The sequence below is a fragment of the Trachurus japonicus genome, chromosome 3, assembly GCF_045865225.1.
Source record: "Trachurus japonicus isolate A0001 chromosome 3, Traja_1.0".
Classification (NCBI taxonomy): domain Eukaryota; kingdom Metazoa; phylum Chordata; class Actinopteri; order Carangiformes; family Carangidae; genus Trachurus; species Trachurus japonicus.
The window spans coordinates 4112679-4135178 of record NC_140909.1 but is presented as its reverse complement, the minus strand read 5'-3'; the positions used below and the strand labels follow the sequence as shown (position 1 = coordinate 4135178).

General features: G+C 42.8%; 1 protein-coding gene across 1 annotated transcript in view; it reads right to left on the bottom strand.

Moving 5' to 3' along the window:
• The window catches only part of rbms1a (RNA binding motif, single stranded interacting protein 1a), a 38735-nt gene that overhangs the window by 5434 nt on the left and 10801 nt on the right, over positions 1-22500 (bottom strand). The window contains 12 exon segments of the mRNA XM_085773011.1: positions 721-822; positions 1804-1854; positions 5152-5242; positions 5343-5392; positions 6737-6837; positions 6993-7072; positions 7902-8059; positions 10358-10449; positions 13044-13102; positions 18559-18701; positions 21600-21611; positions 21613-21650. Coding sequence (XP_085629137.1) covers positions 721-822; positions 1804-1854; positions 5152-5242; positions 5343-5392; positions 6737-6837; positions 6993-7072; positions 7902-8059; positions 10358-10449; positions 13044-13102; positions 18559-18701; positions 21600-21611; positions 21613-21650 — 977 coding nt within the window.

Below are 22500 nucleotides of genomic sequence, written 5' to 3'. Positions count from 1 at the left end.
CTTTCTACCCTATCTCTGTGTCTTTACTTCTCATCATCCCCCTCTCGCTGTCTCTTTTCTGATATTAGTGCATACTGTTTTTGGTTTGAACACCCTGAATTTCATTGCACATGTTGATCTATCTATCTATCTATCTATCTATCTATCTATCTATCTATCTATCTATCTATCTATCTATCTATCTATCTATCTATCTATCTATCTATCTATCTATCTATCTATCTATCTATCTAGCCCCTTTCTTTCTTTCTTTCTTTCTTTCTTTCTTTCTTTCTACCCTATCTCTGTGTCTTTACTTCTCATCATCCCCCTCTCGCTGTCTCTTTTCTGATATTAGTGCATACTGTTTTTGGTTTGAACACCCTGAATTTCATTGCACATGTTGATCTATCTATCTATCTATCTATCTATCTATCTATCTATCTATCTATCTATCTATCTATCTATCTATCTATCTATCTATCTATCTATCTATCTATCTAAATTCTGCTTCATGCAGTTTTTCATCAGACAATATATTTATTATAATTTTATTTTTTTCCAAATATCATCAGATCTTTGACAATAAGGAACAATTTGTGCTGTAGAAATGAAAGATGAACCTGTGCAGCCGCTGAACAAACTGTGAGTCCATCATCATCATCATCACCATCATCACACAGATTACAGTAGACTGTGTGTTAGATGTGAGGATGTCAGATTTCCCATAATGCCACTCACCGCTCCGCTGTTGCCCAGTGACAGCTGACCCATCTGCTGAGTAATCATGGCCGTCGGGTGCAGTGACATGGAGGGATCCACAGAGGGCGACATCACAGCAGCCTGTCGACATGACAACAGCAGCAGCAGCAGCTCAGTCAGTCACAACGTCACATGATGCAGCCGCTCCACAAACTAAACCGACTCATTCTGCTCCAGCACGGAAACACACACACACACACACACACACAGCATGTAACACTGAGGGGAATAGAGAGAATTAAGAGCCTAAAATAAAAGATTAGATGTTTTATTTGTCTGTTTTTTTAAGGGTTTGAGGTTTGTAAAAAAAAAAAACATCTGCAGAAGTAAATATAAGTGTATAAGTATAAGTATAAGTGTTTCAGAGGTGAAATGTAAAAACTTTTCCACGCTCCCGTTTTACAACTCGGCTCTGAAACATGTAGAAGGAATGACGTCTGTTTTCACACGGCGGCTTATATTCCTTTAAACATGACGCCCTCAGGGAATAGACCATTTCCTAGCAGAAAGTGGGGGAAGGGAGGAGGAGAAGGAGGAGGGAAAGGGAGGGAGGGAGGGAGGGAGGGAGGGAGGAGGGGGAGCAGATCAGCAGAGACACTTGTTCCGCTGGAAACCATCTGTTGGAAGAGTCAAAGAGTCACAAGACTGTCTCTGCTTCAGGCATTTCCTGCTGCATCCACAGAGAGAGGGGGAGGAGGGGGAGGAGGGGGAGGAGGGGGCTGGGCGCTGCTCCTTTTCTCTTTCATACACTCCAGTTCACACACACACACACACACACACACACACATCATATAAATATATATATACAGTGTATATATGTATATAGTATATAGAAACACAGAGACTATGTGTTTCCCAGAGCCGCTCCTTGGTGCAGTTTGGGGAAGTTTTTTGGACGTTGTTGTTTTGACGTTGTCAGCACAACAGGCTGTTTAAAGAAACACTGCTGAGGGTTTCTGAGCCCAGTGCTGCCACACACACACACACACACACACACACACACACACACACCCATTTCCTGTACACTGAACAGAATGGGAGGTAGTGTATTACAGTTCTTACCGGGTGCTGCATGATGTAGGGCTGATGTGCCACCCAGGAGTGACTCTGTACCTGACGGAAAGGGGGAGACACAGGGGGGAGGGAGGGAGGGAGGGAGAGAAGGAGAGAAGGAGAGAAGGAGAGAGGGAGGGAGAGAAGGAGAGAAGGAGGGAGAGAAGGAGAGAAGGAGGGAGAGAAGGAGAGAAGGAGGGAGAGAAGGAGAGAAGGAGAGAGGGAGGGGGACATGAAGAAGAAGAAGTTATTAGGATTAAACTAAAAAACGTGACTCACTCACTTTTCAACAAGATTCAGCGAGTTGTGATACAAAGATTTAAGTCGAGACACTAACAGGCAAAAAACAATTTTGAGATTTTGGGCTATTTCTCTTCCTTAACGTGTATTCTCTCAGAAAAGTCAAAAGAAATGGTAGAAAATCCACACTAAGGTTTTTATTTTACTTCATTTTGTCTTCTATCGTCAGTAGATTTCTCCTAAATTCACCAAAAGTTACCAGCTACTGTGACAGACTGTGCTGTGCTTGTTGTCTGACCCATGTCATGTCAGGTATCACTGTAAAGCTCTCTCTGTATCCGCAACCAATCGTAAAAGTCTGATTTACATTAACAATCTATGGAACTTTACAGTACAAGTCTTTAAGCCGTTTTCTCAGAAAGAGTTTGTCCTCAGACTCTGAGCTAGAAATCTCCACTTCAGCAGCACTTACAGACACCAAACCTTCCAGTTTGATCCCTGTCTATATTCTGAAGGTTTTTCCAGAGGGGATTGTTGATATATCATTCACAGCCTCATTTATACAACATTTTATTCCTAAAAACATGGAGAAATTAGATTTTTTAGGGCTGGGGACAGTATTTACTCATTTACAGAGTGATAAAAAGAGATATCCAAAATCCCCTCAGTAAAAACTAAAGACTCTAATATGTCAAATATGTTGAAAGGGCCATCCATTGTTCAGATTTCTGTTCTGGAAATGTATGTAAATTAGCGCATATTTCACATTAGTTATTGCCTCATTTACATATTTAAATATAACATTTGACAAAACTTGTAATACAAAAAATATTTGTCTTAATGTCAGTGATAAACTTGGGAAGTTTCATGGTGAAATCTGTTAGTTTAAATTTTAACCAGGGTCGGCCATGACACCACCACCACAGATAAACCCAGAGCTGCTCAGGTCCGGTCTGGTTCCCCCGACACTCGGCCACGGTGGCTCTAACCTCTAACCACAGACTATCATAGCTACTCCTGCTTCCTGTTCTGTTCTCTCTCTGCCTCATGTTCAATAAACTTCTTCCTCTCATCAATATCTGATCGAACGGCCTTCGACACATGTAGGTCATAAAACTAAAAGAGCTCAATTCTGAAAAGGAAGTGGCGAACATCTCTAAGGTTCTGTTTTTTATTTTTATCATAAGAGCAACATTCACAACTCGTTATCTTGGAAATATTCTGGGTGGATTGTGTGTGCAGCCCCACCACTGTTGATATTGTAAAACATTCACGTCTTGGAGCAAATGACTTGTTTAATATGACTCCAGAAAGATCTGGGTGAAAAAGGTCGTGCTAGTTTACCTAACGAGACTGACTGTTTTATAATGACTGTATCTGTATGTACAGCGTCTGGTATTTTGTCTTGAATGAGGCAAACAGATCACACCTGGATCTGGGCCTCTTGTTGGTTTACTGGTTTGCTTTACTTTTACTTTTTTTGGGGTGTTTTTCTGCAGCTAAAAAAATTTGAAAATTATTGTCAATAAATAAAAAGTTTTATCTTTAGAATAAGAGGAAGGACGATAATTGACTTTGCAGGTGTTTTATCAAACGTGAGGACATTTTTCTGAAGCTTCTTATTCAAAACTTCTGATGATGACGCTGAAACAACATGAAGGACTCGATATCATAAGTTAAAGATAAACTCTTTAGGATTTCCACCTTAAAGGGACAACGAGGAGTTTCTCCATCGGCAGAACGAAAAATTCTGCGACAATAAAAAAGTCTCATATTAATGTGGATGAATTTACACTACTCACACTTGTTAATGGTCCATTTTCTATAAATCTATGGTTTTGTCTCTATGGTTATTTTGTTATTATTAGTGGTGGTGGAAATGCTGGGCGAGCCGACCAGCGTTTCTTTACTTTCGGTTTCGCGGCGAGTCATGAGAATAACGCCGCTGAATCAGCGTTTATGAAACGTAACACACCCCGTAACCCGTTATCTCTTGTTGATGACAGATAAGACTACACAGATACACACATGGTAACATGGTAGATGATAAATAACCTTATCCACCGCTCCATGGATTGGTTTCTCTTTGGTAAAAACAGATGCACATGGAGGAGAGGAGGGTTAGAGACACCAGATTTGTACAATTCCACTTGAAAAACTGAAACTGAAAAACAATCACGACCACAAATTCCAACGAATTTCATCCGGAAGTTATGAATCAAGAGTAAAACAATGAAAAAACAGATTGAGCAACAATCAGCAGCAGCTCAAATCTGTGACGACGTTTTGACTCGGAGAGGAAGCGATGACTGGACCTTCAGATTAAAAAACCAAAGGATTCCAGAGCAGCAGCTTCAACGTCTATTCTTACGTCTACAGCACCTGTGCAAACCCACACACACACGTACACACTAACCCACATTACTGTAACACATTAAAGGGATAGTTCATCCAAAATTCAAATTTCACTCATTATCTCCTCCCCCTCATGTCGACTAAGGGCTGGGAGAAGTTTCAGAGTCCTCCGTGGCTTCTCTGAGTTACAGGGGGTCTCGGCGTAGCAGTGCATGTCCATATAACGGTTGCAAATGGATACCAACTGTCTTCGTAACAAAAAGACACACCAAAAAACATCCAAATACCTCCATGCTGCTCGTCTGTAATGTCCGTCTTGTATTGAAGCCCCAACATGAGAAATTGTTCCAAAAAAAATGTAATAAGTCTATATTTTAAGCTTGTTTGCAGTGGAAGCTTCTCGAAGCTCCTCTTCCTGGTCCGTCCAAATCTCGCGAGACCAGGAAGAGAAGCTTCCGCTGCAAACAAGCTTGAAATATAGACTTATTTAATTTTTTTCTGAACAATTTCGCATTTCGGGGCTTCAATACAAGAGGGACATTACATACGAGCAGCATGGAGGTATTTGGATGTTTTTTGGTGTGTCTTTTTGTTACGAAGACAGTTGGTATCCATTTGCAACCGTTATATGGACACAGCTCTTAGTCAATATGAGGGTAGAGAGAGTAGATAATGAGTGAAATTTGAATTTTGGGTGAACTATCCCTTTAACATAACCTCACTAAAACACAGACTGATCGGCCCCGTGCTGCAGGACTGTACCTGGTAAGCAGAGACCGGGGACATGTACGGGGACATGGCGGGCTGCACCGTCATTATCCTGTTGGTCACCGGGTACGGGGATGGGTAGTACCTGGGACACAGATGGGATTTTTTCCAGAAAAAACTTTTATTTACGATTAAAAAACGCCGAATGATGTCACTGTATCTGCTGCAACCTGAGAGTGACTCACCCGTTCTGTACGGCTGCTGACGAGGGGTCGTAGGTCAGAGTCATGGCGCCCTGAGGGGAGAGAATAATCCTTTATTTGCATCATAACAACATATGAAATTAATCACAATGTGAGGCTTTAAAGGGCATTTCCTGTGGTAATCAATGTTTACAGGTCACCTATGATCCGGACTAAATTAGGTAACGTCCTTTTAATTTAATTGTAAAGCGAATTTTAAGATTTAAATGATGGTCAAACCACAGAACAGTTTTAAAATGAGTCCGGAGCCCATTAATGAACATTGAAAAAACTATAGATTCTTGAACAAAAACGAATATAAACGCCCACACGCTGCAGTTGGGAGTATGGATGGTATGAAATTAACTGATCATAGGCGACCTGATAAACATTGATTACCACTGGAAATGCCCTTTAATATATTAGGTTTAAAGGGATAGTTCAACATTTTGGCAAAGTGGCCCATTGCCTTAATCCCTATAGTCATAGCAGTAAGTTCATTACCTTTAATTGTCGGTGCAAGCTATTTTTAGAACGGTGGAGCAGAGCCGTGAGCTGCTCAGAGCTACGCTACGGAGGCTCATTATGGGATTTCTTGGTTTCCCTCATCAAACTCATCAAATACACAATCCAACAACTCCACAAGTTGTGAGCTGCACATTCACCACGCTATGAGATAATAACACAACGTTACCACACAGAGTTGTTTTAGAGGGAAATACATGTAAAACCACTGATGCACGTTGCCTTCAGGGACAGTTTTTCATCAACAGTCTCTGAATTTACTTCGATTTGATGAGTTTGATGAGGGAAACCAAGAAATCCCATAATGAGCCTCCGTAGCGTAGCTCTGAGCAGCTCACGGCTCTGCTCCACCGTTCTAAAAACAGCTTGCACCGACAATTAAAGGTAACGAACCTACTGCTACGACTATAGGGATTATGGCAATGGGCCAATTTGCCAAAATGTTGAACTATCCCTTTAATTTCTCATTTTCTTGTGTTGCTTCACTGATCTATTAAAACGAAGTGTCAATGGCTTCACTAAGCTCTGATATTTTCTGGTGTGCAGATGATTACAAGCTGGGATTGTTGTTTTATTTTGAAAGGATCTAATGTAGTGTTTCTCTAGTGCCCTGTTATCTCTAAATACTTCTGAAAACAATAAAGATTTAATTGAAAACTGATTGGACTTTTGTGAGTAAAAACATCAGCAGCATCTGGTTCTGTCTTGTTAAGCCCAGTGTGTGTGTGTGTGTGTGTGTGTGTGTGTGTGTGTGCGGGCGGGGCTCGGTCGTCTGGATGACACAATGAGAAAAACATTCATTCGTTTTGATCACATTAGTTCAGAGCTACAATAAAGAAACACGGCGCGGTGGATCAGGATACACGACGTACTAGTCTGAGGTCTCCGGTCTGTCCGTTGGGCACGAAGCCACCGTGAGCGTGTTTCTTCCTCTGGCTGTCTGCAAACTTACACAGCAGAGGCTGGGGGGGGGCTACGGGCAGAAACACAGCAATAATCAATCCATGAATCCATGAATCCATGAATCCATGAATCCATGAATCAATCAATCAATCAATCAATCATCACTTCCTCCACAGGTTTTTTGTCCCAGAGAGGAAAGGAAATCGTACAGGAAATGTTTCCTACCCAGAGCACCAGAGGCCATCTTGATAAACTTTCCATTGAAGTGGGAGATGACTGCGTTACACTGCTCTGTTGTGTCCATCCTGATAGAGGGGAGGGAGGGGAGAAAGAGGGGGGAGAAAGGAGGGAGAGGAGAGAGAGGGAGGGGTGAAACAACAGCCATGACTCATAGATAAGTCACACACAGTCGATCTACAGTAAAACATTTCCCTCCACACAAAGTGGTATTGTTACGCATGACGCAAAATGGGAAAACTCTTGGCCCACTTCACTTCACACAAAACCTGAATGTGATCCGTCCTCTTACACACACACACACACACACACACACACACACTGACACGAACACACACACACACACACACACACACACACACACACACACACACACAGACTGACTGTCTCACACTAATATCCCTGGATCTGTGAATATATGCGGAGAAGGAGAAAGAGGAGGAGGAGGAGGAGGAGAAGCTAATAAACTGTACAGTATCTCGCCTTGTTCTTCTTTGTCATTTGGCTTCCCTTCAAAATAAAAGCATGTTTTTTTGGCAGTTGTGCTGCAACTTAAGATTCAGTGAGAAAATTATTTCGAGGATCAAAAGAATTTGGGTGGATCAAAAAAAAAAACCTCGATGGATATTTTCTTTTTTCTTTTTACATGAGATCAGATAGATTTACGGTGTTGTGGTACAGCGTGTACAGACAACAGGTCATGACTTATTATGGTTAATAAGTCTGACTGCAAGTGTGAACAGAGCCCAAAGCTGTAACTCTTCTACAAAAACAAAAACAAAACACCTTAGTAATAAATAATTTCTTGCAGATATATAATATTCCTGTTGTGCAGCCGTAGATCACAGTGAGTGATGGGCGGTCGGAGGGTTTCGGGAGGTTTCCTCTGGGACTGACCTGGCGAAGCCGACGCCTCGGCTGTTGCCGCTGTAATCTCTGAGGATGCGCGTGGACACGACCTGGCCGAACGGCTGCAGCATGTTCTCCAGCTCCTTCTCGTCCACCGACAGAGGCAAGTTGGAAATGTACAGATTTGTTGGATCCTGCTCCTGTTGCTGTTCATGAGGGAATAACAAGAGGAAACAAAGAACAAATACTGAATGTAATACGTTTTGTAGCAGACAATAAACTTTATTTATACAGCACCTTTATTAAAGCAGAAGTAAGTGATATATTTGTGTTAATATAAGTCTTAAATAGTTGTATCTTCCGACAGCAATCACTTCTATAGAGTGTTTGGTCTGAAACACGGGTCTGTCAGTCACTCTGCTCTGCTCTGAGCCCAGGAGAAAACTTTCCTTGTATCCTACAACCTTTATCCAATGAGGAGAGAGAACGGCATAAAGGGGCAGTCCTCTCTGTGTGTGCAGCCAAGGGATGCGCCTGAATGTGGTGACGTAGGGACGAGGACCAATAGATCCATGACGAGGGCGGGGTTGCTAACTCCATCTGCTGACAAGACGTTATGGTGCGTTCAAGGCAACTCGTAACTGGTGTTTTTCGATCTGGTACGAGTTCACGGGTCAGAAGTTACGAGTGGCCGTTATAGTGACTTTCACAGGTAAAACAGGTCGGAGAAACACGAGTGGGTTGCCTGGAACGCTACAAAGTCGGAAGTCCTGACTTGAAGCGGTAATTTACGGTTTCAAAAGCCTGCCTGGAACGCAGCATTAGCCAAAACCACCGGATCGCTTACTTCTGCTTTAACAAAGTTACAAGCTGCTTATCCACCTTTTTTTCCGAACGTAACGTAAGCTGGTTTTGTTCTTCCGGTGCAATTGTATGTTTACGTTTCCATGGTTTCAGTACTTGCGGTAAATGCACGGATCTTTTTATTCTTGTTTTTTGTTTGTTTTTCATTGAAAATCCATAAAACGCATGGATCATCACACCAGCTTTTAACAATGGATATCACACAGATGGACATCCACTGTTACTGTAAAAGCCAGCGTTAATAGATCCATGCGTTTACTGCAACTATGACAACTAGGCTACTGAAACCATGGAAACGTAAACATTAAAAAAAAAACGGCTTCGGTTTTTGATGTTCGGAAACTTGTGGATAGAGTTTACAGATAAAAAATAATCTAAGCTACATTAAATCAATAGAGAAAACAGTGACAAACAAACAACACAACCAATTGAAAGTAAAAAGTGTCCCAAAAATTTCAGAATAAAAGCTCAACAAAATAAAATACAATATAAAACAGATGCACCAATGGTCGCCTCAAGGCTTTAAAATGCATTTATATATATATATTTATATGTAAAAGTGGGTTAGCTAACCTGACGTCCACAGGTTAGAGTTTTCAACCTGAGACAGTTTCTGTCTTCAGACCTCAGCTTGTGATAAAAGTCAGTGTTGTGTTGTTCTGTTTATTCGGTGACAAATGAAAATCTATATTACACAGTGTTGTTGTTGTTCTCTGATATTAAACCTGGATCACGGTTTGAGACTCAGGTGTTGCTACAGCCGGGTCGGAGGAAGACGCTCAGCAAACAATAATAATCTCTGCTCCACACACACACACACACACACACACACACACACACACACACACACACACACACACACACACACACACACACACACACAGTGCAGTGAAACACGCTGTATTTGCAGCAGCAGCAGCAGCAGCAGCAGCAGCTCCGGTCTTCCCTAGAAACAGCAGGAGAGCAGCGTAACCTAGCGACCACAACACACAAACTGTGTTCTGCTCTGTTTGGAAGCCTCTGGAGGACACGGGCCTTCGTCAACCGGGCTGCACGGGGACGAACCGGGCTGGACGACATGTGATGATCCACTACAAGACTCAACAACATGTGTGCTGCAGAAACATCCTGTGTGTGCGTGTGTTTGTGTGTGTGTGTGCGTGTGTTTGTGTGGTTGTTTGTCTGTCGTCTAAAAATAATTCAGAGAAATTAAAAACTGGTGTCGGCTGCTTTGGTTCAGAGCAGCTGCATCAACGTGCATGGATCAGAGAGTCAATAGTTGATAATATTGGTAGGAAATAGGAATCAATGTTTTCTATGGAGTCTATAACCGAGCCATGGTTGTATATGTGTGTGTGTGTGTGTGTGTGTGTGTGTGTGTGTGTGTGTGTAACATGTCACACTGACTGACAGGTTATTTGGCAGAGAGAGACGTGACATCTGGTTTCTACAGTGAAAGTAAATGGGGTCACAGGAAGAACAGGCTGTCAGCTGAGGTCACGTGACCAGCCCAATGTCACACACACACACACACACACACACACACACACACTGGACACATGCACACATTAAAGAAGTACGACAACTACACAAGACAGATATGCACACACACACACACACACACACACACACACCCTCACCTTGGCCATCTGCGCCTGGATGCCGCTGGTCTTCAGAGCGTGGACGGCCTTCAGAGCGGCCGCGGGGCTGTCGAAGTCCACGAAGCCGTAACCTGGTGGAACAAATGTTACATGAACAGTCATTAAATAATATTACACATCGTGTACTGTCACTGTTACTGGGGGAGGGGTCATACATATATAGATAGATATATATATAGATATATATATAGATATATGTATACTGTAAACATATCAAGACATCGTCCATAAGAAACAATAGAAAGAGATTTGGAGGAAGAAACTTAGAAACTGTGTCACATTAAAGAGGATTAATACATGGAACCATATTTAACATTAAACTAAGGGAGAGAGGCCAGAGGTCCCTGTGTGCACACACAGTTAAAGGGATAATTCAACATTTTGACAAATTGGCCCATTGCCATAATCCCTATAGTCATAGCAGTAGGTTCGTTATCTTTAATTGTCGGTGCAAGATGTTTTTAGAACGGCGGAGCAGAGCCGTGAGCTGCTCAGAGCTACGCTACGGAGGCTCATTATGGGATTTCTTGGTTTCCCTCATCAAACTCATCAAATACACAATCCAGTGTCAGAGTTGTTTTAGAGGTAAATTCATGTAAAACCTCTGATGCACGTTGCCTTCAGGGACAGTTTTTCATCAACAGTCTCTGTGTTTCCCTCTAAAACAACTCTGTGTGGTAACGTTGTGTTATTATCTCATAGCGTGGTGAATGTGCAGCTCACAACTTGTCCACCAGAGCGTTGTGGAGTTGTTGGATTGTGTATTTGATGAGTTTGATGAGGGAAACCAAGAAATCCCATAATGAGCCTCCGTAGCGTAGCTCTGAGCAGCTCACGGCTCTGCTCCACCGTTCTAAAAACATCTTGCACCGACAATTAAAGGTAACGAACCTACTGCTATGACTATAGGGATTATGGCAATGGGCCAGTTTGCCAAAATGTTGAACTATCCCTTTAAGATCTGGTACCTTGCCTCAGGTACAAGTCAGAGTCAGAGTTCATTTATTGTCATCCAGAGTACATTTACATGCACTAGAACGACATTATGAAAAACACAAGGCAGAAATCTAAAACATCACAAAAAATATTTCATAGAATATGTATAAAATAGTTACAATGATAAATAAATATCTAAAAGAGATTAAAAACAGAATTTAAAAGCCTGATGTCTGCAGGGTAAAAGCTGAAGAGCAGCGAATACAGAATGTGTTTTGTGTGATGTTGATATGGTTGAAGCTGAATTTCACTTTCTGTTGATCTCAACGACCTTTGTGCAGTGAACTGGGGAAATCCTTGTTTCACAAAGTTCAGGCGAAGAATGAAGAAAGAGTGTGATACGTCGAGTTGGAGCTCCGTGTCCTCGCCAGATTTATTGGAAAAGCTTTGACATTAAGACAGAAAACACAGAATCCTACATAAGAAAACTATTCACTATTATTGCTTTGTATATTTTGGCAAATCTGCCTGTGTCTTTAGATGTACAGACTTATGAGACGCCTTTGAATATTTGTTTGTTATTAATGTGCATGACACTTAAAGGGATATTTCAACATTCTGTCAAATTCACCTATCGCCATAATCCCTATAGTATTAGGAGTAGGTTGATTACCTTTAAGTGTCGGTGCAAAGGCATAGACACACGTACTGCACGGTATTTCCATGTTTCTCTCATCAAATTCATCCAATACACAATCCAACAACTCCACAACGCTCTGGTGGACAAGTTGTGACCTGCACATTCACCACGCTATGAGATAATCATGTAACATTAGAGACAGAGTTGTTTTCGAGGCAAATGCAGCCGGAACTACATTCCAGACACGGCTGCTGGGCGGAGGGATTTCAAAAAGCGCAAGTAGTTCAGAGTATTTGCTTCATGTGTCGTAATGTTACATAATATTACATGATTTTCTCATAGCGTGGTGAATGTGCAGGCCACAACTTGTCCACCAGAGCGTTTTGGAGTTGTTGGATTGTGTATTTGATGAGTTTGATGAGGGAAATGTGGAAATACTGAGCAGTTTGCATCTCTGCCCCGCTGATCTAAAAACAGCTTGCACCGACAATTAAAGGTAATGAACCTACTCCTAAGACTATAAATGTTGAAATATCCCTTTAAATAAACAAATCAATGAATCAATCTATACTATTATATTATCAAATCATGAGTTAGCAGTTTGTTTGTTTAATCTATATAAAATCAAAGTGTCATTTTACTGAGGATTAATTCTTGTCTTGAAGTCAAAATGTCAAACTACTTCTTTAAAACCCAGTGAAGACTTTTCGTCTGAAGTCGTGACCAAACACACGTAGTTTGCACAACATTTCAACAACGTGTTTCTGATTTTAAACAACACACGCAGCCAGGTTTCTATTTTCCTCCCATCAGGTTTAAATCTGAGACTCTTGAGTTTGGTAACGCATCAAAATCTTTCCTTTGTTTTCGTTATCGTTTCCACTGAAATGCAGTTTTTGTTTTTTGTTGTTGTCCTTTTGGGGAAAATCCATGTTCACTTTTAGGAAACATAAATGAAAGTGGACTGGTTGCTGTTGTTGTTGTTCACAGCGATAGATTACCCAACTCAAGCCAGAGTTAGTCAACACCCTGTGGAAATAAGAAATGAATAGAAACCAGAGGAGGAGAAGGAGATTTCACTTCACTGACCTTTACATTTGTTGGTCGTCTTGTCCAGGATCGCCTTTGCTGACTGAATCTTGCCATACCTGTGAACGCAACATCAACATGGAGGTTACCGGGGTGATCCTGTTGTGGCCATTTAATTTAATGTATTTGAACCACAATTTTTCAGTTATGTTTAAATATAATTTGACTTGGTAATTTATTTTTGTAGAAATGTTTTGCGTCGCTGTAGCATCACATCATTTGAATGAACGTCACTGGTGGAGAGACTGTGGTTGCATAAAGTCTTTGACCACAACTATAGGTTACGACCTTTAAGTTACTCAAGTCGTTGATTCGATGGTTTTTTCCGTTATTTTTTGGAATTTATTATCAGTATGAAATCACGTTTTTCTATGTTTTTTTAACCTGCTTTGGAAAATAAACGTCTAAAAGAAGTACCACGCGGCGGTGGCTTTTGTGTTGGAGGTGCGTTCAAACGCCGCACAGACCGTCCCTGTCCACGGCACGATATGCCAGTAGCTTATATATATATTTATAATGTCTCTTCATTGGCTTAAACTTCTTGTTATGTTTTGTTAATGTTGGAAAATCTGCAGAGAAAAAGCATTTATTCATTTATTTATTCATCCTTGTGTGTATTTACCTTGCTCAGATAATACAAGCTGTACATTTACTTGTATTCATGCCAACCCACACTGTGCAATATCTCTGATCAAACAACATGTAGTTTTTTCTCTATTTAAATAATATTTTGTACGTAACAGAACATATTTTTGTTTTATTTGTACATAGCACAGTCTTTATATTTTTATTTCTTTCTCCTGTACGTGTCCTGTGCTTCTATGCTACTGTTGCAACTAGTGAATTTCCCACACGTGGGATCAATAAAGTCTTGTGTCTTATGTCTTATTCATGACGACCACAGAGTTCAGCGATGGAAAAAAATAAAAACTGGTGATTCTCATTGAGATAAATGAGGCACAGAATAATGTACAATAATATAATAATATATAATATAATAATGTTCATCTCATCACATCTCTCTCTCCTACATGTTTCCACTTTCAACTGTGTTTTCTTTCCCAGGGTTTCGCTGGTACGTCTGACTGACCTCATGCTAAAGTTTGACCCGTGCCGAGCTGCCATCCCATAGACACACACACACACACACACACACACACACACACACACACACACACACACACACACACACACACACACACACACACACACACACACACACACACACACACACACACACACACACACACACACACACAGTGACTGAATGCCGGAGCTTACATCACCATTCAGAAACCTTGTTGCTATGAAGGGAGCTTTCATTTCATTTCTGCTGCTGCTGCTGCTGCTGCTGCTGCTGCTGCTGCTGCTGCTGCTGCTGCTGCTGCTGCTGCTGCTGCTGCTGTTAATGCTGCTGCTGCTGCTGCTGCTGCTGCTGTTAATGCTGCTGCTGCTGCTGTTAATGCTGCTGCTGCTGCTGCTGCTGCTGCTGCTGCTGCTGCTGCTGCTGCTGCTGCTGCTGTTAATGCTGCTGCTGCTGCTGCTGCTGCTGCTGTTAATGCTGCTGCTGCTGCTGTTAATGCTGCTGCTGCTGCTGCTGCTGCTGCTGCTGCTGCTGCTGCTGCTGCTGCTGTTAATGCTGCTGCTGCTGCTGCTGCTGCTGCTGCTGCTGCTGTTAATGCTGCTGCTGTTAATGCTGCTGCTGCTGCTGCTGCTGCTGCTGCTGCTGCTGCTGCTGGTCATGCTGCTGCTGCTGCTGCTGCTGCTGCTGCTGTTAATGCTGCTGCTGCTGCTGCTGCTGCTGTTAATGCTGCTGCTGCTGCTGCTGCTGCTGCTGTTAATGCTGCTGCTGCTGCTGTTAATGCTGCTGCTGCTGCTGCTGCTGCTGCTGCTACATGCTACATGCTGCTGCTGCTGCTGCTGCTGCTGCTGCTGCTGCTGCTGCTACATGCTGCTGCTGCTGCTGCTGCTGCTGCTGTTGCTGCTGCTGCTGCTGCTGTTAATGCTGCTGCTGCTGCTGCTGCTGCTGTTAATGCTGCTGCTGCTGCTGCTGCTGCTGTTAATGCTGCTGCTGCTGCTGCTGCTGCTGCTGCTACATGCTACATGCTGCTGCTGCTGCTGCTGCTGCTGCTGCTGCTGCTGCTGCTGTTAATGCTGCTGCTGTTAATGCTGCTGCTGCTGCTGCTGCTGCTGTTAATGCTGCTGCTGCTGCTGCTGCTGCAGCTGCTGCTGTTAATGCTGCTGCTGCTGCTGCTGCTGCTGTTAATGCTGCTGCTGCTGCTGCTGCTGCTGTTAATGCTGCTGCTGCTGCTGCTGCTGCAGCTGCTGCTGTTAATGCTGCTGCTGCTGCTGCTGCTGCTGTTAATGCTGCTGCTGCTGCTGCTGCTGCTGCTGCTGCTGCTGCTGCTGCCTCTCTCCATATGTTTGGGATTCAAAGGGAAAACCAGAGGAGACAAAACTCCACTAATTGTGGCGTCACCACACCGACCGACCTGTAGTATCGACTCTTACTGCTGTACATGACTCTGCTTTTTCTTTCTTTGTGTGTGTGTGTGTGTGTGTGTGTGTGTGTGTGTGTGTGTGTGTGTGTGTGTGTCTTCTTCCCAACAATCATGTTGGCGACTGCTTCACATACCACAGCTGAGTTATGACGTCTGTGTGTGTGTGTGTGTTTATGGAGGTTTGGTGGAGCTGAGTCCTTCATGTGTCAGTGTTCACTATAGTTAAACCACCACGAATCACAAAATGTATGTTTTCTTTTGCACTAAAAGAGCAGACGATCACATTTAATTCACTTTTCTACTCTGAACTCCCTGTTGAGTTCCTTCAATCTCACAGTAATTTATTAGATTATCATCATAATGATATTGTTTATGAGTCAGAGATAAATATATTTCTTGGGAAAGCCCCCGCTTTTACTTTCCCGTCCCAACAGTCTGATGACAAGATTGATAACAGCCTCTTATCTGTATGGAAAATATGATGCCACCCACAGCTGGTTAGCTTAGCATAAAGACTGGAAACAAAAAGGGGGGGCAGCTAGCATGGCTCTGCACAGAGGTAACCAAACAACCAACGCATCAAAAACCCCAAATTAACATCACAAACACACAAGTAAACAAAAAACCTGGTGACATTTTCCAGGAGTTAGATGTTTTCCGGTTTCCAACTATTAAACTAAGCTAAGCTAAGCTAAGATAAGCTAAGCTAAGCTAAGCTAGCTACAGTGAGGCCTGAGTGTAGCCTGCCGTCAATCTCCCCGTCTAACACCAAACAATTATTACAAATATTTTATATTCCTTTAAATTAAGATGTAAATGCAATGTGGTGTTGTGGACGCTGTAGCACCTTTACCCCAGGTTGCACTTTAAAGGATAATTACCGTTTTTTACAACCTGGACCTTATTTCTAGCATAAAATACGATCATTTACTCACTCAGATAACTTTGGTGTCATTCCAAGTTGTTACGACGAAATGAGCTCCAGCCGAGAGGCGCGTATATCCGTATAATGTGAGTCTTGTTGTGATATTTACCCCAAAATCATATATTGCTATAATGTTTGAGATATTGACATTTGCTTTAGACATATGATAAGCTTGTGACAATCAGTTTAATAATGAAGCATGTAATCAACTTTACTGTAATTGGTGTAATTACTCTGTTTTGCTCTTACAGCCCAGAGAATGACATACACATGACAGGGGAGGTAGCAGTTACACACAGGGACTGAGTGTACTGGTTGTTTGATAAACAATTGGGATATCTGGTCTTCGTACCTAGTGTAACTGTGATAGTCATAGCAATATATGATTTTGGGGTAAATATCACAACAGTCTACAGGGCAGCAGAATGCAGCCTCTAAATAACACATTATCCGCCGCAAAACTCGTTCATTTCGCCAATATTTAGTTATGATAGGCTAGTGCTATTCCCCTCTGAGTCCGGGGTTAGCTGTTATCAACATCCGGGGTCTGTAGGTTGACCTACTGACCTCTGACCTGGATGATGTCATCTCTGAGCTTGTTGCTACCGCTAATGCTACGGTTGGTTTCTGTGTGTTTCTGACTTGTCAGAACAAAATGAGCAGCTGGATGAAGTTCAGCTTCCACAGGCTTCCTCTCCTCAACCTGGACTCACTAAAGCTCCGGCTAGTTGAGATAAAAATGGACCCGAACGCCGAAGCAGAATGATTATTATCAGAATGAGCCGTGTGGCGCTCAGAGATGACATCATCCAGGTCAGAGGTCAGTAGGTCAACCTACAGACCCCGGATGTTGATAACAGCTAACCCCGGACTCAGAGGGGAATAGCACTAGCCTATCACAACTAAATATTGGTGAAATGAAGGAGTTTCTCTGCAGATAATGTGTTATTTAGAGGCTGCATTCTGCTGCCCTGTAGACTCCATTATACGGATATACGCGCCTCTCGGCTGCAGCTCATTTCATCAGAACGACTGGTAATGACACCAAGATTTTATGCTAGAAATAAGGTCCAGATTGTAAAAAACTGTAATTATCCTTTAAAACTGCTTTTATCTTTTTTGTCTACCATCGAGCACTTTTAGCCTGCTGCTTTTTACCCAGCAAGCAGGGAGCACAGTAGCCTACTTTTAAGTATTTTAATCTGTTATGTATTCTATATTGTGTCCAATTCTATATAGCTCATGATATATATTAATTTATCATTCATAATGTCCTGTTTTTTCTTTATATTATGCTGCTGTTGTGAAAAATGAATTTCCCGTCGGGGATGACTAGAGTTTAACCAACTAACCAACCAACCCACAAACCAATTAATTAACATTAGTGTCACGTAAATAAACAACTATTATAAAGTGAGTTATGAACTGTAGCGAATAGAAACCATCATCAAATCAGACACTCGTATTTTAGGATCTTAAACCTGCTACTTGCAGCTTGCTTTAAGAAAACAAGCTTATCAGTATTGTACATACACTGCAAAAACTCAAAATCTTACCACGAAGATTTGTCTTATTTCTAGTCAAAATGTCATTTCTAGTCAAAACAACATACATCATTCTACTTAAAATAAGACTCATCACATTAAAAGCAGCTTGTTTTTAGACACTTTTTACTTCTTTCAAGCAGATATTGCACTCCTGAACTAGGTAGAATAGAAAAATCTGATAGTGGAGCAAGTTTTTTCTTTCTTATTACAAGCACAAAAAACTTGCTTTCTACTGGCAGATTTTGTCTATCTTATTTTTCAAGTGAAAATTTGTTTGTAAACAAGTGAAAAATGATCTAAAAGACAAGTTTCATTTTTAGATGATGAGTCTTATTTTAAGTGGAAAGAGATTAGTTTTGACTAGAAATGAGACATTTTGATGAGATATAAGACAAATATTCTTGGAAGGATTTTGAGTTTTTACAATGTACACACACCATGTTTGCATGCTTTTCGTGTTCATCCTGTTTGTGTGTGCGTATAGATGTGTATGTATGTGTGTGTGTGTGTGTGTGTGTGTGTGTGTGTGTGTGTGTACTCACTGGTGACAGAGCTTGACCAGGTCCAGGTCTGTGGTGGCGGGCGGGAGACCCCGGATGTACAGGTTGGTTTTGCTGAGCTGCTCCAGGCCGGTGCTGCTGCTGTTGCTGCTGCTGCTGGGACTGGACGGAGTCATGGGGTAGGACTGCAACACAACACACACACACAGACACACACACACACACACACACACAGACACACACACACACACACACACACACAGACACACAAACCTGCTGTTAGCAACCCCACCACTACGTATACATACTAGGCCAGTGGATAATCTAGTTTACCAGGAACCCAGACCAACAACAGGAGGAGGACACGGTGCTCGGACGTTCTCGTTTCATGTTCATCATGAGGAGAAGTCCTTGTTGTTGTTGTTGTTGTTTGTTTGTTGTTTGTTGTTGAAGCCCCGTTTTGGTTGATAAGCGCGCGGCTCATCAATGATCCGACACAGTCCGTCAGTCAGTCCAGTCCTTGCTATTACACTGGTGACGTCAGCTGGCCCGTTCCCTTTAACCAGGTTGCAATTCACTCAACTATTTTAATTTCCATGCTACTTTTGCAGATTTCACTGATTATTGATACGTGTGTTTTACTCCGGACACATCATCACAAACATTATGATGAGCTCTAAACTAAGGGTTTGTGCTTCATACTAAAATGCATCCTTTATCGGTATACTTATAAAGAATATAACATAAATATTCATTATTATTTATGATAAAAACATCTTTTTCGCTCGTGGTGGAAATGGTGAGTATCGTTTTCCGAATTTAGTATTTGGAAACACTTCAACACCAACGCTGTCAGGGATCTCAGTGGTGGGTGAGTTTGACCTTTAAGGCTCCAGGTGAATCTAGTGTGTGTGTGCTTGTGTGTGTGTGTGTGAGTGTGTGTGTGTATTTGTCCAGTGTGTGTGTGTGTGCCCAATGCACCACCACAGATATTTAAAAGCACTTTTTTACTTATTCCCTTTATCCTTTTCTTTTTTTAAACATTGGGGGGGGCCGTCTCCCGTCTGTGTGAATCATAAAGTGATTAAATCTGTGATCACATTCCTTAATTGATTCTTTGACACATCCTGCTGTTGTGTTGTGTTTATCAGAAACCAACAGTTTTTCTACAGAAGTCCGAGAGCCAAACCGCACAACGCGCCTCGTGCCCTGCCAAAGCATTTCCTTTCCCCTTACTCATATCATTAAAATAGCTCCCAGCAAAAAACCCTTCTCCGGATCAGATCAAAAGACAAAGCATGGCGGAATCGCACCATCTGTCCATAAAAAAAAAACCAAACCAAACCCAAAGGACAATCATATCCAGTGCCAACGTTGCAAAGAAGCCGTGGCATGGGCTTACGATACGATACTAGAACTGAGAGTCCACTAGAGACGCTGCTGGTCCCTTTACACAGTCGGACGATTGTTAAATGTTCTGCAGCTATCTTTCCTTTTCTACTTCTTCTTGTTTTACAGATGAGGCATTGATCGCCGAGGCAAACAGGGACGCAGCAGCAGCAGCTAAACATCTGTTCTGTTGTGAGTTAAAAGTTTGGAGGCTACTCGCATTTTTTTTTGTTGGTCTTGCAATTATTACTGTGCGAACTAACTTTCTCCGAGACCACCACCACCGAGGGATGGGATCACAGCAGGCAGGCCACAAGAAGAGAGGTGAGAGAGAGAGAAGCGAGGATGAAGGAGAGAGGGAGAGGGAGGGAGGGAGGGGGGTATCATCAGGCCCTCTCACAGCAAAACAAATAGACTAAACCTGAGCTATACAACCTTCCACCTCCCTCCTCCCCTCCATCACCTGCTCCCTGCAAGCGGACTCTGATTCATCAGCCTCACAAAAAACTATTATTGCTCTGTAATGATAAAATATCAGTGTTGGGTATGGAGAAGAGCTGCAGAGGGATGGATGATGGAGTTAGGGGGGGGGGGGGCAATAAACCGAGGGGACTGCTGCCCGGCTTGCCCTACAAATTACACTTCCATGTTTAAACAGTGAACATAGTTTTAACCAGGGATTATATATTTTCCATCAATCAGAGAGGAGGAGGACACACACACACACAACACACGTGCCTGTTTTATCTGCTCACATCCCTCCATCTAAATCTAAAAGGTGTGATGTGGCAGAACAGAGTGAGGAGAGGAGGATGGATGGAGGAGGAACGCGCCTTCAAAATTACCATTTTGTGCTCACCCTGAGAGGTCCAAAAATGAAGGATTGCAGGCACACTGACATACATTAACAAACAGAGCTACACCCCCCCCCCCCCCCCCCCCCCTCCGCTCCCCCCCCCCCCCCCCCCCCCTCCTCCTCCCCCTCCACCACCATCTCTCCTCTCCCTCACATCTCGTCTGGTGTGGATTCACCCAGAATGCATTAACCTATAAACCTACGACCAGGCTACAGTAAACCGTCATGCATATTGACCAGAGCGGCTGGGCAAACAAGGTATATCTGGACATAATAATTAAAGTGTCGGTTGTAGTGGAGCTATTAGATCGGTTTCGGGTGGAGGGGGGTTTGGGAGGGAGGGAGAGATGGGGAGAGGGAGGGGAGGAAGGGGGGGGGAGGACAGCAGCAGGCAGCTGCTATGATCCTCCCCCTGCAGCCTATCACAGGAATCAGAGCTTCCCGTTTGATGACAAGTCGGCTCAGAGTCTGAATTCCGTTTGGTCCTCAAATAGATGAAAAACCAAAAGATAAGAAAACGAGGATTTAATTAATAATAATAATAATAATTAATTATCTAGTGATAATGGTAACAAAATAATAAATAATAAATCCCCATTTTTTCCCTATTTGGAAGCACAAGAGGGCTCCTCCCAATGTACATCGGGAGGGATTGTGGCTATTCACCTCAAGTGTGAGCCAGAAAAAGTAAGAAAACAGATTAGGATATAAAATAAATAAAAAATAGGCTTATATATCTGTATGTGTGTGTCAGTGTGTGCGTGTGTGTGATAGCCTTGTGTGTGTGCGTGTGTATAGTGTGTATCTGTGTATGCTAGTGTGTGTTTTTCTGGCCTACCTGCTTACGATTGGGCTGTCTTCAGCGGGTTGCCTGTGTTTGCAAAGATTCATTCCTGGAAGGTGAACGAATAAACAAAATTTTGTTTTGTATTTCCTTTCCTGCCCCCCCGGACCAAAAACCCCCCCCACAAAACAATAAAACAGAAAAACAAAACCCCCACTAAAAAAACAAAAACAAAAAACCAAAACCAAGAAAAATAAAAATAAAAAAGGGAACGGAGAGAAAGAGAAGAGGAGAAATCGCAGCGCGGAGCCGCCTAAAGAGACGGAATGTTAGCGGTGAGAATAAGGAAGCTGTGAAGCTTTGTGAAGCGGCCAGTGGCTCCTAACACATTCCGCATAGCGACCGGACTGATTCTTCTGATTCTTAATAAGTACAAAGAAATAAAAGCGTTCGCGTCGGTCCGCATTCATGTCCTACTGACACATCCAGACCCAGCCCTCCGGCCGGCTCATTTGATCTACTGACGTCCTGCAGCACAGAACCGCTCGGGCAGTCTACCCACCTACTTACAGACCAAACCATCTGCGGCTCTGCAAGAGGGTGTGAACAGCAAATCTACTGCGTGGCGGCCGCGCTATAAATCAACGCAGCGTGGGGCTTTTCTGTGGCGACAGAGGCGCGCGGACACGCATAGGAGTCGGTGCTTCACTTCGGACTCGAAATCCCTCATTTTCGTCTACTTTTTGTGCGCTTTGGGCTCGGTTTTCTGGTAGCCCAGCGTGGACACTTGGTCTGAACGCGCGGGCGCCTTTCTTGTTGTTGCGTCTCGTCCGCACATACGCAAACATTCGTTCCACCCCCACCATCTTCCTCCCAACCACACACACACACACACACACACACACACACACACACACCCTCTTCCTCTTCCTACCCTTCCCCCCATCCAACACAC